Source organism: Euprymna scolopes, chromosome 33 (genome assembly GCF_053919585.1).
Source record: "Euprymna scolopes isolate OS-2025 chromosome 33, ASM5391958v1, whole genome shotgun sequence".
Taxonomy (NCBI): Eukaryota; Metazoa; Mollusca; class Cephalopoda; order Sepiida; family Sepiolidae; genus Euprymna; species Euprymna scolopes.
Window position 1 is genome coordinate 61,548,465 of NC_136514.1, and position 23,314 is coordinate 61,571,778.

General features: G+C 31.9%; 1 protein-coding gene and 1 pseudogene across 4 annotated transcripts in view; both read left to right on the plus strand.

Moving 5' to 3' along the window:
• The window catches only part of LOC145258255 (uncharacterized), a 231,701-nt gene extending 213,219 nt beyond the window's left edge, over positions 1-18,482 (plus strand). For all 4 annotated transcript variants that reach the window (XM_080116233.1, XM_080116235.1, XM_080116234.1 and 1 more), the window contains 3 exons: positions 2,602-2,740; positions 15,093-15,262; positions 18,190-18,482. In XM_080116233.1, the coding sequence (XP_079972359.1) occupies positions 2,602-2,740; positions 15,093-15,262; positions 18,190-18,434 (554 nt within the window). In that variant the 3' untranslated portion in view covers positions 18,435-18,482. The remainder of the gene's footprint in view (positions 1-2,601; positions 2,741-15,092; positions 15,263-18,189) is intronic.
• LOC145258412 (5S ribosomal RNA) lies at positions 5,870-5,988 on the plus strand (annotated as a pseudogene).
• Positions 18,483-23,314: the final 4,832 nt, after the last annotated feature.

Below are 23,314 nucleotides of genomic sequence, written 5' to 3' on the forward strand. Positions count from 1 at the left end.
TTTTATTAATTACCATGTCTACTATATATATATATATATATATATATATATATATATATATATATATATATATTTTGTGTACAGAAAGTTGTTAGTTGAGACAGATCATTGGTACCGTCGGTTTCAAGCCCGATAATAAGGCCCGTTTAAGGTATCCTTATCAAGCTCTCTTCAGCCAATATTCGTCTCGAGACGAATATTGGCTGAAGAGAGCTTGATAAGGATACCTTAAACGGGCCTTATTATCGGGCTTGAAACCGACGGTACCAATGATCTGTCTCAACTAACAACTTTCTGTACACAAAATATAAGTACGCTCTTAAAATTTGGATTTTCCTTTTAATTGAGCACTCTGCTGGAATTCTTTTTCCAAAAAAAACTAATCATATATATATATATATATATATTCTCAATATCCTTTTACCCTTTGTTCCTGTTTCTTTTGGATATTTTTCGGCTCTCATTGTTTTCTTTCTCTCTAACACCTCAACAGTGCAAATAATGTGCATTCATATATGTCACATTCTATTCCTATATATGCATTGTCGCTGTTGGTTGAACATTACTAAATTAGGCTTGTTTTAAAGAGATGTAGAGAAACATTCTAGATGTTTTCTTTAAAAGTTCAAATTTCATGAAAACATTCTTACTAGACATTTAGCCCGTTTTTAACGGCAAAAAGTTATAGCCATTGACTTAGAATAAATGCTTTATGCCAAATTGATGGTTGAATATGATTAAACCTGTACTCATTTTAGCATTAAATACTAATTCTTATTAATCTATATTAATTTCTAACTGGTCAGAAGACAGATAGCATAATACTTACTTCGCTGCACATTATGATGGCAACATTCATACAAAACTTCAGTCATAATCGCCCAGTAATTTCCGAAAAAAAACCCTACAGCAAATATGATATTGTGGTGAGAAATCCTTATTAATAATAATTCCTCACTATGAATCGAACGGATACGATAATACTTAATTCGCTGTAACTTATCATAACCAAGTTCCATACAAAACTTTAGATCGCCACAGTAGTTTTTGAGAGAAAGTGGAACGGATAGACAGATAGAGTGACGGATTAAGAGAAATATAATAGTTTTATTGACTAGATTAGTGTTCAAATGAGACAGAAATTTTTAATAGATTATTTGGAGATTTTATAGCATTTAATTGTATTTAATAAATGCCTGTAGCAATTACACTACGTTTAATTGTATTTAATAAATGCCTATAGCAATTACACTACGTTTAATTGTATTTAATAAATGCCTGTAGCTATTACACTACGTTTAATTGTATTTAATAAATGCCTGTAGCTATTACACTACGTTTAATTGTATTTAATAAATGCCTGTAACTATTACACTACGTTTACAGGGGAGATAAATGATATTTTATTATTTTGTGGATAAACACAATTCAACTTTTTTGTCTGATTTAATGAATAAAGGGTTGGAGAAATTATTATTAAACTGATTTAATGTTTAAGAAAAATGGAGAACGGCGATAATTTATTTAAACAACCGTAACTATTTAAATGTTATACATATAAACAGATTTGTTAAATTATTGAAACATTTCTAAATAACAATAGCTTTCGGTTATCGATAATAATGTTTACATTATATAAATCAATACATTGTGGCGTTCTGATTAAACATTAAAAAAATAATACTTTGCAAAGTGTCATTAAATTATATTAAAAGAAAATAACGAAATCGCCGCCCTAACAATTTATTTTCTTGAAAAAAAAAACAGTTTAGCATCACTTTTATGTCTCCGTATGAAATGAAAATTATTGTATAATGGTGCTATAATTCATGTTTTCCAATTTCTGATCAAACTCATTTTATGATGTTGTTTCTAAATTCAAAGCATGTGTGCAGTCAGCACCAACACTATTTAGGGTTTAACCGGCTTCCTCAAAAGAAGGAAGTTTCATGGAAGAATGAAATTCACAAGCGGTCCCCAGTCGCATGTATATTCCCGTTAGGGGAGATGACGATGTTAAGGTTTGCAACTTTTTTGCAGAGAGGTGTCGACGTCCTCCTAAATACAGCACCTGGACTTCCCAAATTGGTCAGCAATTTTAGTAATGGGTAGGCTCCACTTCGGTGATCTGACGGCAACCGGTGTGTCAATGTGATTATGCCGTATATAACGTGTGCTAAAAAGAAATTAAAATTAATGCAAATCTGAAGTATATAATTTTTCAAAACTGAGATTGTTCCTGTATTATGTGTCCTTAAAATTGTTTCAATATTCCAAAGCAACTGAAACTTTGGGAATATCTATTGATCGATATTTAACACGTATTGTAAAACTTTCACAAAAATCGGAGTTTTTTTTTGTGAATGTGTTTCCCACGTTTTTTTCACTTAATTATATTAAAATTAAATTAAGTGAATACAACTAATACTTGAATCATTTACAGCTTGCAACTGTGTTTTACATTCACAATGACGAGTTATTTAGTTTACGACTCAATGCTGTACACACAGACACAAAATCTTTACATAAAAAGAAATAAAGTTTTCAATATAATTATTATATTAATGCTCTTATTGAAATGTATACTCTTTTTCTTTTCAGGTTTCATGTCCATTCTGAAAGAACTGATTGTTCATAGCAATTCGACAGTCATCGTGACGGTCACATATTTACTTCCGGTTAGCAACCATGTTTTTAAACAAGGTCAATGGTATTGTCGACTTTATGATTTGACACAAAAGTAAGTTAGTACAATACTTCTATTTTTCGATGTTTATCTAATATTTGTCGTTTCAAAAGCTGATTATATATTGTTTATGTGCATACTCCATACAGCTTCGCCACATGCTTGATAATAATACTCCGCCACTTATCACTTAGACTATAAATATACCTGGTTCGACATTTATAATTCGTCTAATATTGTTCCTCTCTATTTAGCTACTTCTTTCTATTTTTCTTTTTTGTCTCTTTATGTCTTTCTCTTTCATTTTTTATCTTCTTCTTTCTCTCTCAGCCTTCCCTTTTCAAGCTTTCTCTCTTTTTCTCTCTCTAAGCTACAAAAATAACAATAAATATAAAGTTGTTTATGCACCCTTATATATTCCGGTTGCTGAATGTCATTAATTTCCCAACATTTGCAGCAAAACAATCACAAAAAAAGTGATACGCACGGTTGTGAAAAAAAATGGCGATGACCTTCAAATCGCTAAGTTATTTGATCATGTCATTGGGTGTGACTCTCTAGAGAAAAATGTTCTATTTTGTAAGAAAATACATTTATATTTTCCAATGCAAAACCAAAGTATAACCTGTTGCAGATATATAATAAGTGCTTTTAGATGCCGATGTCTAAAAGCCAGATTATAATCAGACATTTTCACGTAAGCAAAAAAAAAAAAAAAAAAAAAAAGTGGCAAAGGCCATTCGAAGTTCAAAGTTTTAGAATTAGGACAAAGTAATCGGATATGACGTTATGGACATGAAGTCAGAAATGAAACGCGAAGAAAATATGTCGTTTTGGATTGCATTCGGATTTTGTATTTCAAAGCACTGTCTTTGTTCAGACCCTTCCACTCCGAAGAGTGGGCGAGTGGAAAACTCGTGTTAAACTATGGAGATAAAACCGTTATAGTATGCTTGTATTTACTGTAACGGGCGTGATGAGCTGGAGCTTCGTAAAAACAGAACTACCGAATACGGTATTGCAATAAGCAATAATTCAGTAAGCAAAAAGTGAACCCACGAATTATCTATATTTTCGTTGGTTAAAATTAATTTATTGAGAGTCGATCTTCGTAACATTTATGTTGTGATATTCTGCACAAAATCGAACAAATCCGTATGTTTTTTTTTACTAATCTACAAGGCTACTCCGACTAGGTTTAGCGATGGCCTAATAGAGCATGTTTGTATTCATCTTCTCGAATTAGATTCACGCACATTCCGACCACCACAGTTTATTACATTATTACAAGTAGAGTGCACAGTTATCTAATATTATACTAAAGTCAATAACATTTGATTCCCGAAAATTTGAATATAAGTTTTTATCACACAAAATACAAGCTACAATATTCATTGATTTAGAGATTGATATATAGGAGTCATATTTACATTATAACTAAACTTAAATAACTGATTAATATATGGTATTGTGTTCCGCAAGCCAACGGCTCTACGAAAAAAAATCTGCTCATGGAATTTTCGATTTTAGCCCAGATAGAAAGTAAAGGAAACTGCTGATCGTTGTTGTGGGTAGTCGGGTGGTTGCTGTGAAAGAATTATAGGGATGGGGACCATAGAGTGTGTTTCAGTCGAACACCTGCAATGAAAATAAAAGCAGAGAGAGAGAGAGAGAGTGTGTGTGTGTGTGTGTGAGAGAGAGAGAGAGAGAGAGAGAGAGAGAGAGAGAGAGAGAGAGGCTGACAACGTCTTTTCTTTGAGAGAGGTTGCAGAGGAGAAAAGGACATCACTCACCAGATGTCGAAGTCGGCCTTGTACCCTGTCGATGCAGGAGAGGATGCTCTGAGCAGCTCCCTCCCCAAATGTGGCAATAGTACTTCAACCGCTCTACTACAAGCGTGATGTCTCTATCATTTTTATAAATACTCTTATGGCATGTGTACTTCAGAAATATCTTATCCCTTCCTTGTTTCTTTAGTTTAAGTTGTTTGACTTTTTAGATGTGTGGTTTCAATCAATTCGTTGTTTTGATGGCGGATTTGTATTACAGTAGCTTATTTTTAAAAACTGAAACTGGTTGTTGAATTATTTCCATGCTGACTATTTTCCTCCGACCTACAGCATTTCCCTTTTCAAAACTAAAGTTAATAAGCATCTGTCTTTGTGATAATCATCTTTTGTTATTGTTAGTTCCGTAGAGCAAGTAGTGCCATGCCTAGCATCAAGAAATTTTCGATACAAAATCGATCATTGAACTTGATAACAATGAAAATGCAATTTTCGTTTGCATAGCAAAGTGTAACTAGGTTAGTTTTACGATGTCCATCTCATACACTACATTAGTATATCAAAAAGCCAGCGTTGTATATATATATATATATATATATATATATGTGTGTGTGTGTGTAATATACTGAGTTCGTGTAATTCAGTAAATTTTCATATACCAATAGGTTTTAAGCCAACAATGGTTGACTTAAGGAGAAAGCTACAAAATTATCAAATTTCATAATTGAGCGTTAATATATATATATATATATATATATATATATATATATATATATATATATATATATACTGTGTGTGCAAAATCAAGACTTCAAGACAAGGTGTTGATGGCAACGAAAATGTATTTCATTTTATGTTACAATTGTTTCAATGTCCAGTTCGACAATTTAAAGCATTATATCGTTTTAAAATTTTCAAAAACCAGCATTTCTTCAGACTTTATGAATAAACACACTTTAGGCAATGTAGCATTTTTGAATAGAAAGAAAAAAGGCGGGGGGATGCTTTTCCCGTTAGGAATCCCCCCCCCCGCCTTTTTTCTTTCTATTCAAAAAATGCTACATTGCCTAAAGTGTGTTTATTCATAAAGTCTGAAGAAATGCTGGTTTTTGAAAATTTTAAAACGATATAATGCTTTAAATTGTCGAACTGGACATTGAAACAATTGTAACATAAAATGAAATACACTTTTCGTTGCCATCAACACCTTGTCTTGAAGTCTTGATTTTACACACACAGTATGTATATATATATATATATATATATATATATATATATATATTCAAGCAAATATTATTAAATATATATATATATATATATATATATATATATATATATATATATATATATATATATATATATATATATATATATATATATATATATATACTAGACAATATACAGCATAATCACATTGACACACCGGTTCCCGTCAGATCACCGAAGTTAAGCAACGTTGAGCCTGGTCATTACTAAAATGGGTGACCAATTTGGGAAGTCCAGGTGCTGTATGTAGGAGGACGTCGACACCTTACTTCAAAAAGTTGCAAAAACCTAACGTTGTCATCTCCCCTAACGAGAATATACATGCGACTGGGGAACGCTTGTGAATTTCATACTCCCATTGGAACTTCCTCCTTTGGAGGAAGCCGGTTAAACCCTGAATAGGTTGGTGCTGACTGCACACACACCCACTAGACCGTTTGCACGTGAAAAAACAGGCAACATTCATAGTCCATTTGCTAAGAATGAGTTATTTTTCCAAATTGATTGGTTTATATGATTAAATTTGGACTAATTGTTATATTGATTACTAATCCTTATGAATGTCTTTTAATCCCCAACTATACGTCGAACAGAAGGCGGAAAATTAAGTTAGAACAGATATAAACGAAGGTCAATATGGTCATATGTTTTATGTGAGGTGAACTAGAGTAAAATAAGTAAATAATTGTAAGTTTACTAGAGCTTTACATCTAAAGTTCGTTAAAAAAATCCCTGACATGAAATTATTGCGATTCTTTTATTTATCTTTTAGTTTTTTGTAAAAAAAAAATGATTTCGAAAACAGTGACAGACAAACAGGTGAAGATCGTTTATGGTTGCAGAAAAACGTTGCTTACGATTGAATGGGAATCACTACTATGTCTGTTTTCAATATGGTTGTATTACGATATTACTTTTGTTTTATTTTACTACTTTTCCTTTTCCCTCCTAATATGTACGGATGAATTTGAAATTTCTAAAAACTCTGAATTCGCGTCGTATTGTAATGTGCATATTACTGGTGTATATTGAACTAAATTTGAATGTCCATATTTAATTTTTCAGCTGGGGTAAGGGTTCTATCCCCATGTCTCCCTTAGAGGCCTAGTACACAGGGTATCACTGAGAACCACTTCCATCGTCTTGTTATACCGATGAGTTAGATTTTATCCAAATAGGATATGTTTGAAGTTTAAATAACGGTTCGGGCGCTTCGGAGGCACTTAACATTTAGAGCCACTTCAATTTTCTTACCCGATAAATTTCTCATATGAATTTTAGTTTTTATGTAGATTCGCTAATAATTAATGTTTCTGTAAATAAATACACACATAACTTAACAATATTTCGATCTCTTGCAAAGTAGCCATGCTGATAGCGGGTGATGTCCAGAAACCCGTGTCCATGAATAGAACTTTATGCACTATAATATTACACACACAAAAAAACATTTAACATAAAATAAATGCTTAAATATTTAATAAATAAATAAATACCTGTTAAAAAAGGGGTGAAACAAAACCGAAACACACACACACACACACACACACACACACACACACACACACACAAAGGAGAGATAACCTCCTTACCGTTTAGGAAAGCAAAAATTAAATACAAATAAGTAAGTACTTACAACGCTAAAAACAGATTATATATATATATATATATATATATATATATATATATATATATATATATATATAGCGCCATCCACATACAGTACTGTTTCGCTGTATCACAGCTCATAAACGAAACAGTACTGTATGTGGATGACTATATCAAAAGAAAGAACAAAGAAAGAGACACAAACTAACATAAATCCAAAATATATTTTTAAAGGTGTAATTCTATGCAGTGAAGAATTGACAGAAGGGAATCATAAATCCCACAAGAAAAATAAAAGAAATAAAGACAGGTAAATCGAAAAAACATAAAATGGCACACGTGTGTCTGTATGTTTTTTAATAACAGAATGAAATGGTGGAAATTCCACCGAGATGATGCGAAAGCTAGAAACTCCAAGACTAACGGAATCTCCGATACAGTTGAGATGATAACACGATTTACAAAAGAAAAGGTTGCTTAATTAAAGCACTGCCCTATATCAGAAACGAAACTTGCTAAGATAAGCTATATTTTCAGTTGTATGAATTTTTTAAACACATGCATCTGCTGGAAACGATGCCCATAAGTTGAAACCATATCTAATTTTTAATCATACTTATTATGATCAATATTATATTGTTTTATTATGTGTTCTTATTTTATCATTATAATATATATATATATATATATATATATATATAATATTTCTCCTAATAGCCATCCTAACACTAACAACACTCATTATCTCCCTCCAAAATAGTTCTCGTACAATCATTGTCCCACCCTTTGTTGAACACTATGAACAAAATTCAAACTATTGAACTAATACAAATCAGCAAATTAATATTAATATCAGACCTCGAGCTTTTAATTAAGTACATCCATACATCGGCGCTACTTCAACATTAATTACAAAAGAATATCAAACCACATTTCTTCTTTTAACAGCCATAATTCTAATAATGACCAAGGAACCTCTCTAACCACTTTAATTAAAAAAACTTAACTCTAATAATTTCTCAATCAAATGGACTATCATAAAAAGATAAGTCTTATACTCCAGGCTCTAAGTCATGTCGTCTCTGCACAACCGAAGCTATAACTATAATTACTCCCCCTCAAAGTAACAATATGATAAATTCTAAAAACGAACTGATCTCTTTCTGTAAGCATCAGTCCAAATTTAATCATGGTATTTTTTAAATTACATAGTTATTACTTTAACCTTTCAGATAGATATACCATTTTTCTTTAACATTATCGCTTTTTCTACATACTTTTTTAATACTTTATAACTTAATAATCTTTATTTTAATTCTTTATTTCTTCTTTGCCTGGTCCTTTTTTATCTGCAATTTCCGTTTTAGTCTTTAAATATTCCTATCTATCTAATATATCAATCTACCCATTCATATTCATATATGTATATTTACTTATATTTTACTATATGCATTTACTTACATACTGAATGCTTTATCCGGAATTTGCAGATACCGACCATCCTCTCCTCTTAAAAAATGTTTATTTTTTTTATTTTATATTTTATTTTTTATTTATTTATTTATTTATTAATTTATATATATTTATTTTTATTTTTTCCATTTAGTGTATTTTAATATGTCTTGCTGACACTATCTAAAGTAAAAACCTGTACATTTCAGTTAACCTATTTTTGCCCTATATTTTTCGCGCCTTTAAACATCATTTTGTCTGGGTCATTTTGACATTTGCTTTTCTATTTTATATTTAATTCTATCACCATTTAATTGTTTTCTCTTCTTCTTTACTGATTTTTTCTCTTCTTCTTCATTTCTTAATTACATTATGTCTCGGCAGCCGTGTCAAACGCATATCTTCTTTTTCTTTATTATTGGAATTTTTCCCCTTTTTCTTGTACATATTTGTGAATTATTCCATGGATTTCGGCCTTTAGGATTATTTTGGACCATCTTCCAATTACATGATTTCCTTGGATTTTATTTGTTCCAATGGAAATTCAATTAACTTTCTTGGATCTATATTTTTGGATTTTACCGTCATTGGATAATTTACCTTTCACCAGAATATCCATTCACGTGTAATCACCTTTTTCTTCACCATATTCCCTCTGCTTCACTTTTTGTTATCAAGTAAGATCTTTGACTTACTTGCAGTTTCATCAAATATTTTTGTATGCAAAATCCGTTCCCGCATTTTGCTAATTCCTACCCTCTGATGAGAAGGAAAGTATTTCTTTGAAACTCCGCGGATTAAGAACTATCCACTTATCAAGTGTTTCCTTTTCAGATTAAATATGTTTTTAACTCTTTTTCAAAGTGTTTTTAACATGTTTTATTAACTGTTTGCTCTTACATATATATATATATATATATATATATATATATATATGCAACACGCTAAGCAAAAGCCATTTAAATTTATTTCAGAAAAATAATTTTTTAAAAGTGTATCCAATATTTTGCGTTTGTTAATTCATATTTTTCCTTAAATATAAACTTTCTAAACTTTGATTTTGTAATTACTACTCCAAATATAATTTAGAATAGTAATAGGAAAATACTGACCACATTTTAGGTAAAATCTAGAACCCTAATTAAAATTATGAAGAAAAATCTAATGTATCCAATACTTTTGCGTGTTAGTGTATATATACATATATGCATAGGATGAGGAATTAAATACAATTGCAGATGCTTTGTCCAATAATGCGTATCCTTTAGATGTAATTGAAACCACGCAGATTTTTTACGAACAAAACCCAATATGGTGGATAAATGTCCGGTTTATATTCGATTACCGGGGTTGGGGAAAGTAAGTGAAAAATTCACCAAACAAATTAGTTCAACTGTTCGAGGATGTTATTTTGCTTCAAATGTTCGTGTTGTGTATAATACAAAACCATTAATCGCTTCCAATAAAAAAGATGTTATCATTTTAGTCATGCCATTTATTTATTTAAGTGTGGTTGCGGTGCCGACTACGTAGATCGAACGTCTTTACAAGTGGTACGTCGCATACAACAACATGTACCGAGCAAAATCAGAAATGGAATATTCCTACCTATCAACGCTGTAAACAACACATGTGGATCCGCTATAACGGAACACTTTATTAAATACCGGGATTGTGCAACGAACTTCAGCATCGATTCTTTCTCCGTATTGAGTCGAGCTCACTCCGTATATCATCTAAAAGTCTTGGAGGCTGTTCACGTTCGCCTTAGGAAGCCTTCCCTTTGTAAGCAAAAGGACTACTTCTTTGGGTTTGAACGTGACCAACCTCTAAAATTCATCCCAACACGATTGCTCTTGCTCCCGTCTCTTTTTTTTAGATTCTATCATTAAGGAAAACAAATTACTAAAAAATAAATCCCTCGATTCCAATTTTAATGAGTGAGGGCGAAACATGTCAATTGACTCGTTTTGATTTTTTTCTATTTCCCTACTTGTATTTTTTAGTCGCTATCCATTTTCCTTTTCTCCTCGGTCTTTTTTTTTAATATCAAATGAATTCCGAAGGAATACGTCTTCCCTTCACGATTGCCTTAATAAAGTTTTGTATCCCCAAGAAAATCATGAAATATATGTATATATATATGTATATATATATATACATGCATATATACATATATCATGCATATATACATATATCATGCATATATACATACACACACACACACACACACACATATATATATATATATATATATATTTAAATAAGGGAGTAGTCACCAACAATGTGTATTTTTTAACATTATTTTATTATTCCGTGTCTTGGTTTTTCATTGAGAATTATGTTTGGATCATTGTAATAATGTTTTTAAGTCATTGAAATCGTTTACGCGCGTTTTAGACGGTCTGTGATGCGTCCTCGTCAGAAATTATTTTCAAATGTGTTGGAGATGTAAAAATGGCGATTTTCGTAGTTAATTTGAAGTGTTTCCAAGGGGTGGAGGCTTGTAAGTGTTTATTATTCATTGGTATGATGAATTTTTATTGCTCTTTTATTGGGATTGTCCAGGGAGACGTTGACCTGGCTGTAGTCGCTATCTCTTTCTGCTAATGTTTTTTCTTTTCCTTTAGGGTGGGGTAGGGTGTGTGTGTATGTTTATGTGTGTGTGTGTGTGCGCGTGTGTGTGCGTGTGTGTGTTTGCTTTTATTCGTTTGGGAATGTGTATATTGTTTTATAGTATTTTGGGGGTATTTGCTTCCTTAGCCAGGCGGCTGTGGTCCGAGGTCGTTACTAATGTGTATGTGTGGGGAGGGAGGACTGGCTCTTCTGAAATAAGGGTAGGGGTGCTTTCATTCTATTTTGATATTTATTCTTTGGACCCCCGGACTTTAGCACTGTGATTCCTCATGCTATTATATATATATAGGAGAACAATAAGAATGGGAAATGAAGTGACAAAAACTATATATTGGTGGATATAGATTGGTTTATTTATTCAATAAGGGAATACAAACAATTACTTGAGGGATAGAAGGGACTCTTTATGCCAAGGCATTTCGAAGCCTAATGCTTCTCATCAGAAGAGTAGAGAAGATGCTAGGTAACAGTGGGGATGTGGCGTCTAGCGTGGGATTCATTCGATACGAAATAGATCAAATAAAATTATAGATGATGTTGGGGGGAGTTTTATCGAATTCTAAATAAAGGAGGAGCGCATTATATATAGTGTAATGTAGAATGATGTATAGGGTTTTTATCATAGTCTTAAATGTATGCAGCATATGTTTTAGGGTTAAAGTGGGGGTATAGCGTGAATGGGTGGAAATCTTATTTTAGCGGTGTGTAAGGTGTCTATTATCTATTTTTTTAATTTTCGTGATCTTACCACGTTGCCGAATATTGTCGATTTTTCCGATGTTGTTGAAAAAACAACGTTTTATACCAGCTATACGTAATGAGATGCGCTAGAACGCGCGTAAAAATATGGAATGTAATTTCTTTGCAATTTTATTTTAGTTTTGCGCCATTTTTGTTTTTACTTCACTAGTCTTCATGATAAAAAGACTGTTTTGCATTTGTCTATCACTTCTTTAAAACATAAATATAAGCATAATTGTGATTCTTTAAACTACTGCATATTATTCTAACAACGTCTCAACTGATGTAACCTTCGCCATCTTTATCTTATCGAACACATGATATGTTCTGTTAACCTCGGAAATCAGTACAAAATTTTGAACTGAACGTTTTTTGTTATCAACGATCGAAGTTGTATAAGCGGATAGAATGGTAAGTAATTTGTAATTGTTTTATATTACCCACGCTGAGGATTGAACCTTCCACTTTCAGAAGACTATCACTTATGACAGATTCTTGTTTCGTACTCATGACAGCCACAGACTCCTAATTACTTAGAACCAGTGATGCTCGAAGTTACGTATAAATTACATTTCATATCGATTTTTTAGTTAAATAAAATGCATCGGAAAAAGTTGGAAGTTACGTCGTGGAAATAACATCCAAGATAAGAACAGTAGTTCGAATAATCCAAATTACAAATCCTCATCATAAAAATGTCGAAACATTCAACAGACTTTGAAACAAAAGAAATTTTAGAAATATTTAAAAATGTTTTGTTTGTTTTGATATCATTCTAACATGTGATAAAAATACTATTATAGATAAATAGTGTTACTGCTGATACCGCAGTTCGAACTTGGATCTCTAGATTATCAAACGAACCACTACCATTTAATAAGAATAGAAAAGTCGTGCCATTGAGTTGCATGTTTCATTATTACGAATCGAAATAATTAAAGTTATGTGTCGCCTGTTCAAGCTGATTTAATATTTTGTAGGTACGCAATCAAGTAACCAATTGAAGACTACGAATCATTTTTTTTTTTGCACGGAAGTCAACTAAGGGCCACTAGAAGATAGGGGTTAATGGGTGCAAGTTTATCGGTGAGACTACAGCTTAATAATCGGTAGTTGTAAAAAAATTGGTAGAAAATGGCTCAACAAGAACTTGTTTACGTTTGACTTTAAAACGACCATGTTCTAGTCGACTGGAAAACAGTCGCGCAATATAGAGTCCCACAAACAGGAAGTATTACCATTAGGAATTAAACTTTGTTCATAGCATTTACGTTTATATTTAGGCAGTACTAGGATGTAGGGAAACTTGTTGACAGTCGCTGTAACCAGATGAGTATTTGTTGTGAATATTTGGTAGGTGTGAGGCACATACTGAAGCTCAGTAAAGCACCTGCACTGAAAATGAGGATACACTCGCAACGTGCTTTCTGTGAGAGGTTGCAAAGAAAAATGGACATCGCCTATTAGGTTTAGAAGCCAGTTTTGAACCCTGTCAGAGCAGAAAAGAAGGTTCCGAGCAGATCCTGTCTAGGTGTAGCAACAGTACTACAGTGCTCCATTTTAAGACAGAGTTGGCACTTATTCAAGTAGGAGAGCGATAAGATGATCCACACATTTTTCCAGCGACCAGCGTAGATTTTATGCACATTTTTCGTTTCAGATCAAAAGTGAAGATCAGTTCGAGATGCATGTTGAAGCAGGGTGCTTCCTCCAAACAAGGGCCATTCATTTCAGTTGAGGTCAAGTTCTTACTAAAGTGTTGGTGGTGAAAATATTTTAGCTTGATTTCGGATGCGTCTGCCGTTGTTATTGCAAAAGCACGATAAACAATTAGAAAATCTGCTCCAAAAACTCTACAATAAATGTTCAGAATCTGGCTTCAAAATTAACGCAGCAATGGTAATGTTTTATGGACAACAAACACAACTATAAAAAAATACAACTTGCAGTAAATGGTCAAGCCATACAAAAAGTCAAATATTTCACACTTACCTTAGAAGCACTTGAAATGGTAATGGAAAGTGCTGCAAAAAATTACAAACAGATCAATTTATAGAATTCAAACTTTAGGTCCTGACTATGACATTAAAAGACATCAAGTGGTCAGCCCCATTTTGGGGATGTGGGGAATGTGGAGTTTCTCCTTAGTTACCATTGCTTTGGCGAGAAATAGTATTAGTGTACTTTCTGTTAGCAGATCAGGTTTTCTGAAGATACTGGTTTCCGGTAAAAAAATGCACCAAACCTTGACGTTATTTATATTTTTACAAAATTCAGTCATGTTTTGCTAAGTCTCAAATAAAAACAATTGTTTTCTACAAAACAACCAAATAAAACACCGTGAATAGATATTTTAAGATATAATAATTTGAAAAATATAAGATTTTTCCAAACTTACTGGATTCGACATTAAATAGCTCGGAAGGAGTTGAAATATTGTAAAATAAATAAATGAACCAAATACTACGAATAAATATTAAACATATAAAGAGATTGAAGTATAAGCTTTTTCCCTAAAATACTAGATACATAATTAAATAACCCCAAAATAGTTGATATTCCATAAAATAAAAACAATCAACCAACCGACCAATTACAACTGTTCTCTAATACCTATATTAGTATCGGATTGCAAGTAAAAAATATTACAATGTGTTATAATATAGTTTTCATTTTTTTCAGTAAATCCTTAAAAATCAAGGAACTCTTTACTGAGTCTAACATTTGATCTCTATATAAAATACATAGATATACCAGTGATCAATCAATATTCTTCTCTACTTCTCAAACGTTGAGCAATGTTTTAATGTTTGTAAAGTTCATTTGTTTCGTTTGTTTTTAAGTTAATCCATTTCTATTAAAACAATTAAGTACACAAATAATGTAACGTTTTGCTCTTTTCTCTTTTTCTACAGAGAAGGCAGTTTGAAGTTCATAACAGAGCCACACAAGAACGTCATGCCTATCAAGAAATTCTCTTCACTTTTGTCACTTTTACAAAAAGGGAGGCTAGTGCGAATGTCAGTGGATTACAACACTTGTGCAGGTGCACGGACCAAAGCCATTTCCGGTGGCGAGATCACAGGTAATACGCTACAATTTTATTACAATTTAGACAACTTCCTCCCCACCAAAAAGTAACTATAAGGTGGGTGTTTATTTTACGTTAAATTAATAAAGAAAAGTGATTCCCCATTTTTTAACCTATAATTCATTCATATCTTGGAAGCTACACGTTTGCTGAAATGTTAAATGTTATTTTCGTTTTCAGCACCCTCGAAAACCTATACCGTGGCAATTTTAAAGGAATATTTGAGGGTGGAAAGATACCGTACCTTTACTAATCTTTCAATCATAAGCATTTGTTTTCCTAGTTTTGTATATGAATTACAAAATATCTGATATTTCCCCAAAACCTCTGGCATTGATGAAGGCCAGACTAAAGTTTGCTGCTATGGTTTCAAATAACAGCAAGAGGAGACTTGATTTTAAATATTTCTCATGTGTTATATTTCCCCTCTTTGGTTTTCATACTTAAAGTAAATTTCACAGTGTATAAAGATTATTTGATATTGGAGATATTCTTAATTATACCCTATTTCCAAAAGAGGAGAATATAGCATATGAGAAATATTTGGAATCAAGTCTCCCCTTATATAAAATCATTTCAAACAATAGCAGCAAGTTGTAGTCACTCTTATATCAAGGCCAGAGGTTTTGGGCATATATATATATATATATATATATATATATATATATATATATATATATATATAAAATATGAATATATATATAATATGAATATATATATATATGAATAAAAAATAAGAAGCATTACTTTTGAAACGGCCTCTATGTGTGTGTTTGTGTTTGTGTGTGTGTGTACGAGGTGCTTTAAATAAGTTCCCAGACGTTTTTAGTATGAGCACTTTAATTGACACAACACACATGAAACTCTATTACCTTCGGAGTAATTTCCTCCTGCTACAATGCATTTGTTGTACCGTTATAATAACTTCTGGAAGTTGTAAGCTTTTCCTTTACCTTAGTAAGCAAGGTCATCTTTGACAAGGATGGTATTGTGAACTGGTGCATTGTCCTTTTAGAAATGCCACTGACCCGATATGAATAATGCTGGTCTTTTTCGACGGAATCTTTTCCTGAACTTTCTTAAAACGTCAACATAGTATTCCTTTTTACTGTCTGTCCAGTAGGAATCCAGTGCATGTAAATTATGCCCGTGCTGTAAAAAAGGGGGGATCATCATAGGTTTCTTCTGGCCTTCTTGGGTCTGGGAGAGCCAGTATACTTCCACTGAAAACTCTGTCTCTTGGTATTTGAGTCATAACAGTAGATCCAGCTTTCATCACAAGTCACCAAAGCATCAAGAATTCAAGAGTCTGAATTGATCAGCTCGACCATCCCCATGTTGTCATGACAACGTATTTTTCTCTAAGCATCTTTGAAAAAAAAAACTTCGCTCAAATCTTCCACATTTTCAGTTTTTCGCGAATACTTCTGTTCAGTCCAAACGCTGACATGAAAATGTGCATTCATTGTTATCCATTACATTCTTTATATGGCCAATCAACTCTGGTGTTCTTACTTCCTTACTCCTCCTATGCCTCTTATCATTTCTCACAGACTCCCTGTCTTCTTTGAATTTCTTATGATACTCAAAAACTGATGCGCAATTCATGCAAGATCATTCAAATCAGTTTTTGTGGCATTTTTTACAACTTTAAAACAGAATTCATATTGTCCTTCTAAAGTGTTTTGGTTGCATTTTTGACATACACCAGCTGATGTAACTGTTCATTTGAATCTGAAATCATAAAAATTGGTCATTCATCTCATAAGATGTATAGCAATAACACACTGAATTCTAAACTGTCTACGACAATTTTAAATGCCTGTACAGAAAAGTTTGGAAATTTATCAAAGGCACGTAAAATATTAATAAAATTCCCTTGTTGTCGCATTAGAATCTTTTAAGGTTAACGTTTAACACATGCTGTAATTTTATGATACAGTTGAGAATATAATAAGGCGATTTTCTTGAAATGTTGTTATCGTTTGAAAAAGTCCATTACAAATGTTAAATAAATATGGCATATCGTATTAATCTTCTTCAGTTGCATTCTACCAAATTCGACTCTTCTTCCGATCGTTTCTTGAAATAAACATCGCAAGAATTCGGTTAAGAGGACTTAAACAGAATTTTGTGCCTTAGGAGTTTTGATGACATTTTAAAATTTACTCGACATTTGAATTCGCTGAAAAGAATTGCTTTTAATATAGCTAAACCAGATGGCTTCTCTAAGGAATCTTTGCATTACTTCCTTCAGTTGTTGCTTAGGATAAATTTGGTGCGATCCTTAACATTACTTGCGATTAGAAAATACTAGCAGGCCGTCCAACATTGCCCAGTCGTAAAATACGCTTAAATATTATATTTTAATTCATGTAGATTTCCTAGATATAGAGCCACTTCTCTATCGATTGTTATATTGTACCTAATAAATAGTAAAGATTTCAAAAGTAAGAAAAATAACTTGTGTGCTACCAACTAGAACCGAAACCAAAACATATAGTTCTCCAGCTTTAGCGTTATGACCTAAATCCATACGTATACAAAAACTGAAAAAAATAACGTTGTTTAAAGCATAACATTTAAATCATACATGCGTAAAAAAACAGATATAGTCGACTTCAGGTAAGTCGAGATCAATGTTTTTATTTTTTTATTTTGACCCCTTAACAACTATTTTACCGGGCAAAATAAACAAATCGAAAGAATGCAACAGGCCAAAATACCCTATATAGCAAATTTAAACTCTGTAGAGGAGTTTCGCCGAGATTTTTCGCACACACACCGACAATGTAAATTATGTACTTCGTGTTTTTCTTCCTAAGTCTTTCCATCCTTCTTGACCTCTCGCGACCATATTTCTGAGATAGCTTTTGATTTACTTTATTTTAAAATCTAATCCTTTTCAATTTATTTTCCAGATTACGATGTAATGGAATCGGAAAAATTACTGGAAGTTTCCATGAGTCGTCAGCTGACCAGTTACCGTGGTTACCACAAGTTTGTACTGAATTTCGTCACGTTCATCTTTCACGAGAACGGCAACGTCCTAGTGCGCGCTACAACCATGGACTCCCTCACCTACATGCCGTACACGTCAAGCAAAATGCATTGCAATTTTGGAAGTGTCGACGATAAAGGATCAGTGCATTTATTTTACCAATGAGCAAAAGAAACAAATCCTCATAGACGCAACAATTAAACAAATACAAAACAATAATGAAAGAAATACAGCACTTCTAGCGAATACATTAAAACTCATCACTTTAACATTTCACACAAAATAATTGATATTTGCTAATTAATCCAATCCTTCACGTGGATACTTTGACGATCATAGATTCCAATTTCTAGTGCGTTTTAATTTTAAAAAAGAGTGTTATTAGTTAAATCTTAATTTATACTTAAGACATGATGACCTCACGGGTTTGGCTTATGTGTTTTAACTTTATTTTTATTTGACAACAAAAATATTCCACACATTTTGGTTGTATTTATTCTCATGCTACACCTCGTCCGTTCTGTCATTATTAATCACCGAACAAGTGGTTTTTTAGATAAAGGCATTTAAAATTTTGACGCAATCCAGATATTCCGTTTGAGGAGGGCTAGAGTTACCCCTCATTAAAAACCGACCTTTTGTCTTTAGTCTGCCCTCGCAGAGAGACGAGCAAATAGGGAAAACAGATAAATCTTTCACTATTTTGACGCATTGCAAAATTTCACTATAAATCTGCTAAAAGCAAAAAAAAAAACAATAATAAATAAGATACATATAAAAATTTATTCTTATATGCATCAAAATATTTATACATTTTTTGTAGAATAAAATTACGAATACCATATTTCAAAGCAAGTCTTGGGTAAGTTTTGTGTGCAAGTTACAAATTTTGGGTGAATTCTTAATCAAATCATGTTAATTTAATGTAATTGAAGACAACTACAAAATACCCTTGCCAAATTGTCGACTAGCTCTAAATTAAAAAAAAAAACGACGTACTGTTAGAAACAAAGTAGTAATTATGAATAGAAGTTAAACCACTTAAAAAAGGTTATTCTGTATAATAAAAGTGGGTCCCATACGATTCACGATATGAATAAGTGAAATGTGGAAAACCGCCATATAGGTCAATAAAGTGTAATAGGCAGGGTAATGGCGACAGAATCACGTTGACACACCGGTTCCTGTAAAAACATCGAAGTTAAGCAGCTTGGGTTTGGTCAGTACCAGATGGGTGACCATTAAACGCTTTATATAAGAGAAGGTTAACAATTCCCTGCAAAAACTGCAAGAAATCTAACGGTGTTATCCCATTTGATCGAGATATACATGCGACTAGAAACTTGTAGGTATTGCATTACCTAGAAACTTCCTTTTTCGGAGGGAGCTGGTTCAACCTGATTAAGGTGAATGTCTCTGCGTAATGACAGCCGCTACTACTTCTTTCCATGCTTGATACCGGTCAATTTCAGATTTCAGTTTTAAAGCGATTGGCGTTGACTGCTGTTGCTTTTAACACAGAACAGCCTAACTTCGCCCTTTCGCCATTGTTTCGCAATTTAATTCATATTATCTACTTGTAATTAATAGCAAAATTATGTTAAACAAATTAATATTATATTTCCATTTCCAAACAGTTGAATAAAATTCGATTAAAATAATTATTTTCTCATGTAACATGTGTAACATCCAGCGTTGAAAGAAAATCGTGAAGTGAACTAATTTCTAAATAGTTATATTTTAATAAATTAAACTACTTTCTAAATAGTTATATTTTAATAAGTTACACTACTTTCTAAATAGCTATATGTTAATAAATTAAACTAATTTCTAAATAGTTATATGTTAATAAATTAAACTAATTTCTAAATAGTTATATTTTAATAAATTAAACTAATTTCTAAATAGTTATATTTTAATAAATTAAACTAATTTCTAAATAGTTATATTTTAATAAATTACATCATTTTGGAAATTAAAATTAAATTATTTTGTCCTGGATATGACCTAAAAATATATCCGATGGTGAGGCCCTAGCTTGCGGGCTTTGGGGAGTGTGGAGCCACCCCTTAATTGTCATTGCTCCTGGGTCCACTCCGGCCCGGAGTGGACCCAGGAGCAATGACGTGCTAGGGTCCAGAGCATGGGTTGAATAGAAACTGACTTGAAAATAAATTCTATTAAAAAAAAATTCTTCAAAATCACTGAATTCGGCATTAAATGACCTAAAAGGGTTGATATGCCGTATAACAAAAACAACCATAAAAAAATTAGATTATTTAATTTTAACAAAATGTGCGAAAAATAGGTTCAGCCAGCGGTCATATATCCATATAGAAACCATTTATTTCTGCCTCCGTAGTTAAATGAAGTTGCAAACAACATGTCAGAGACGCATGAAGTTATCATGTTATATTTAAAATTAAAACCACTTGTTCACTAACTTTGCTAGATTTTAAAAATTTACGATTATTGAAGGATTCACGCAAAATATTTGTACATTAAAATCCCCATTAAGACATTTTTATCATGACGTTATGATTTTAAATATACATGGTGGAAATTTAAATTCGTTCAAAAGAAATTCGTAAAAAAGAAACTTTATGAAATTAACAAGAAGAACGAACATGACCGGAAAAGTAATTTAATTCTGTAAATGGAAATGGAACGAAGGAGCTCGGAAAATTATGTATATGTGTAGTATAAAAAACTGATTGGTTTTTTTGTCCGACAACGTTCCAATATGGAAATCAATTAAATTAAAAAAGAGACAAACTTTTTTCAATTTGTAGATCTTTATTTTATTTTTTACATAAATATTGATCAACTTATAAATTAAAACCGAGATTGATTAAAAGACGACAACTATATTAACGCATATTGTAAATTGTGGAAAACATATTTGAAAAAAAAAAACTGTAATGTCACAAGAAGCGAATACATAACCAGTGATTTCCCAACATCATAAAAACTTTGCCGACCCAATAATATTTTATTCTTTTTACACAACACAATTTTTCACCAATTCTCTTACTCCTTCCTCCATACCTCATTCTCTGTTCGTAGTAAAAGTGATGCTAAAAGTTATTGAAGAAGCAGAAAAAAAACAACGTTTTTTTTGGTCGATTAACTTTATGGAATTGACATTTTTAATTATGCAAAGAAAGTCTTATATTAGTTATCTGATTGTGCATAGTTGATTACTTATATGAGAACTAGCAGGGTTACAGGAAGCATAAAACATTAAATAGAAAAAAGTTAAAGAGTGTTCCACCCACCACCTCTAGAAGAGACATATTTTTTAGGTGAGGAGTACAAAAACTATTTAGTCGGCATTCAGAACTCTACTGAAAGCGCCAAATAAAATTAAGGATGCCCCCAGAGCACTACTAAAAGTAAGTTTCTCTCACCACATTTTTATATAGCAATGAAACTGGTTAAGAAATAATTTATTATAGCAATGAAATGGTTAAGAAATAATAAATTACATCTGAAGTAAGTGGTTTTCAATTAAAAAAATGTTGGCTCATTTCCTGGGCTGTATTAATAAATGACATTAAAAAATGTGTATTGATACATGATAACACTGAAAAATTGTGTATTAATACATGATAACACTAAAAAATTGTGTATTAATACATAACATTAAAAAATTGTATATTAATACATAACATTAAAAATCCCGTTAAATTCTTAATAATATTCAATGATACAAACGGCTATTTGACCCCCGGAGAGTGGATATTTTATCTAAATTTTAGATATTATTTTAACAAAGTTTTGTTGATTAAAATTCCACCAACATTGTAGGGGTTTGTTATGTATTTTTTTTAAAAATTAGCTGGACATACAGAGACGTACACAACTGGCCTTTATATAAGAAACAAGCAGGGTTGGCCTGAATGTCCCGGGGAAAAAAGAAGATTCTATCCATCTCTTTATCTTTGATCCCTCTCTCTCTCTCTCTCTCTCTCTCTCTCTCTCTCTCCTCTCCATTAACCAACCAATTCCTCTATCGGGGCACAGGCAAGCACATATATACACACACACGTACACACAGAAGACTCATATAAATACCTCAAGGAATGCGTCGGCATGGGAGAATAAACGACTTGATAAAAAATCAGAGTTTAGTATATAATATAACTGGAAAACTGCCTCCCGTGACGAAAGTTTAAAGAATAGATATATTTGTTTTATATTATTCATTCTGTTCAACGCGGATCACGAATGTACCAACTTTCTGTGGCCTTGTTTTGTATTTTTCTATTTTGTTTTGACTTTTAGCTGCATATACGCATACAGACAACAACCTTCTACATAATAGTTTTTAATTGAATTAAGACTTGAACAACATGGAAAAGTAAGAGAGAGAAAAAATACAGACATTTCGCAATGTTACTATATCGGCAAACTATGTAATAAAGTTTAAAATTCATCGGTATTACTGATGCAAATCATGCCCATAAGTATTGATTTGTCAGAATCTTTGATTTAGAAGCTATTTCAGCTGTTTCTCATCATGTCGCATCATGTATCTCGTTCTCCCATTTATCTTATATATTTTTTGCACACGTGACACAATTTATTATGTATTCAATACATATCAATTTTAATTGCAAATTACTTGATTCATCAACGTAATATTTTATCCACATGCCAACGTGTCATTCCAACAAGAGTTTTTCATATATAAATATGTCATTTTAAACATTTCCATCTAGTATGCATTAACTTATCAAAAACTTTCAAAACGATTAAACTTTTGAGACTTATGCAATGTAAGGGCCGTGCTTTTGTCGGAATTTTGTTTTTAAAAAATTATTTTGGCGCCAACGCTACCATTTTTGTTCCAATTAAAATTATATTTCTGCTAGTACAAAACTAATCCAATGGAAAAATTAATTTAAAAATGTAAACAATTTCAATGAAAAATTAATTGAAATATAAAAACGATATTAATGAATAATTGTTGAACAATTTTTGCGAAACTTTTAGAAAATAAAAATAAAAAAAACATTCAATACAAGGTAAATTTCATGAAA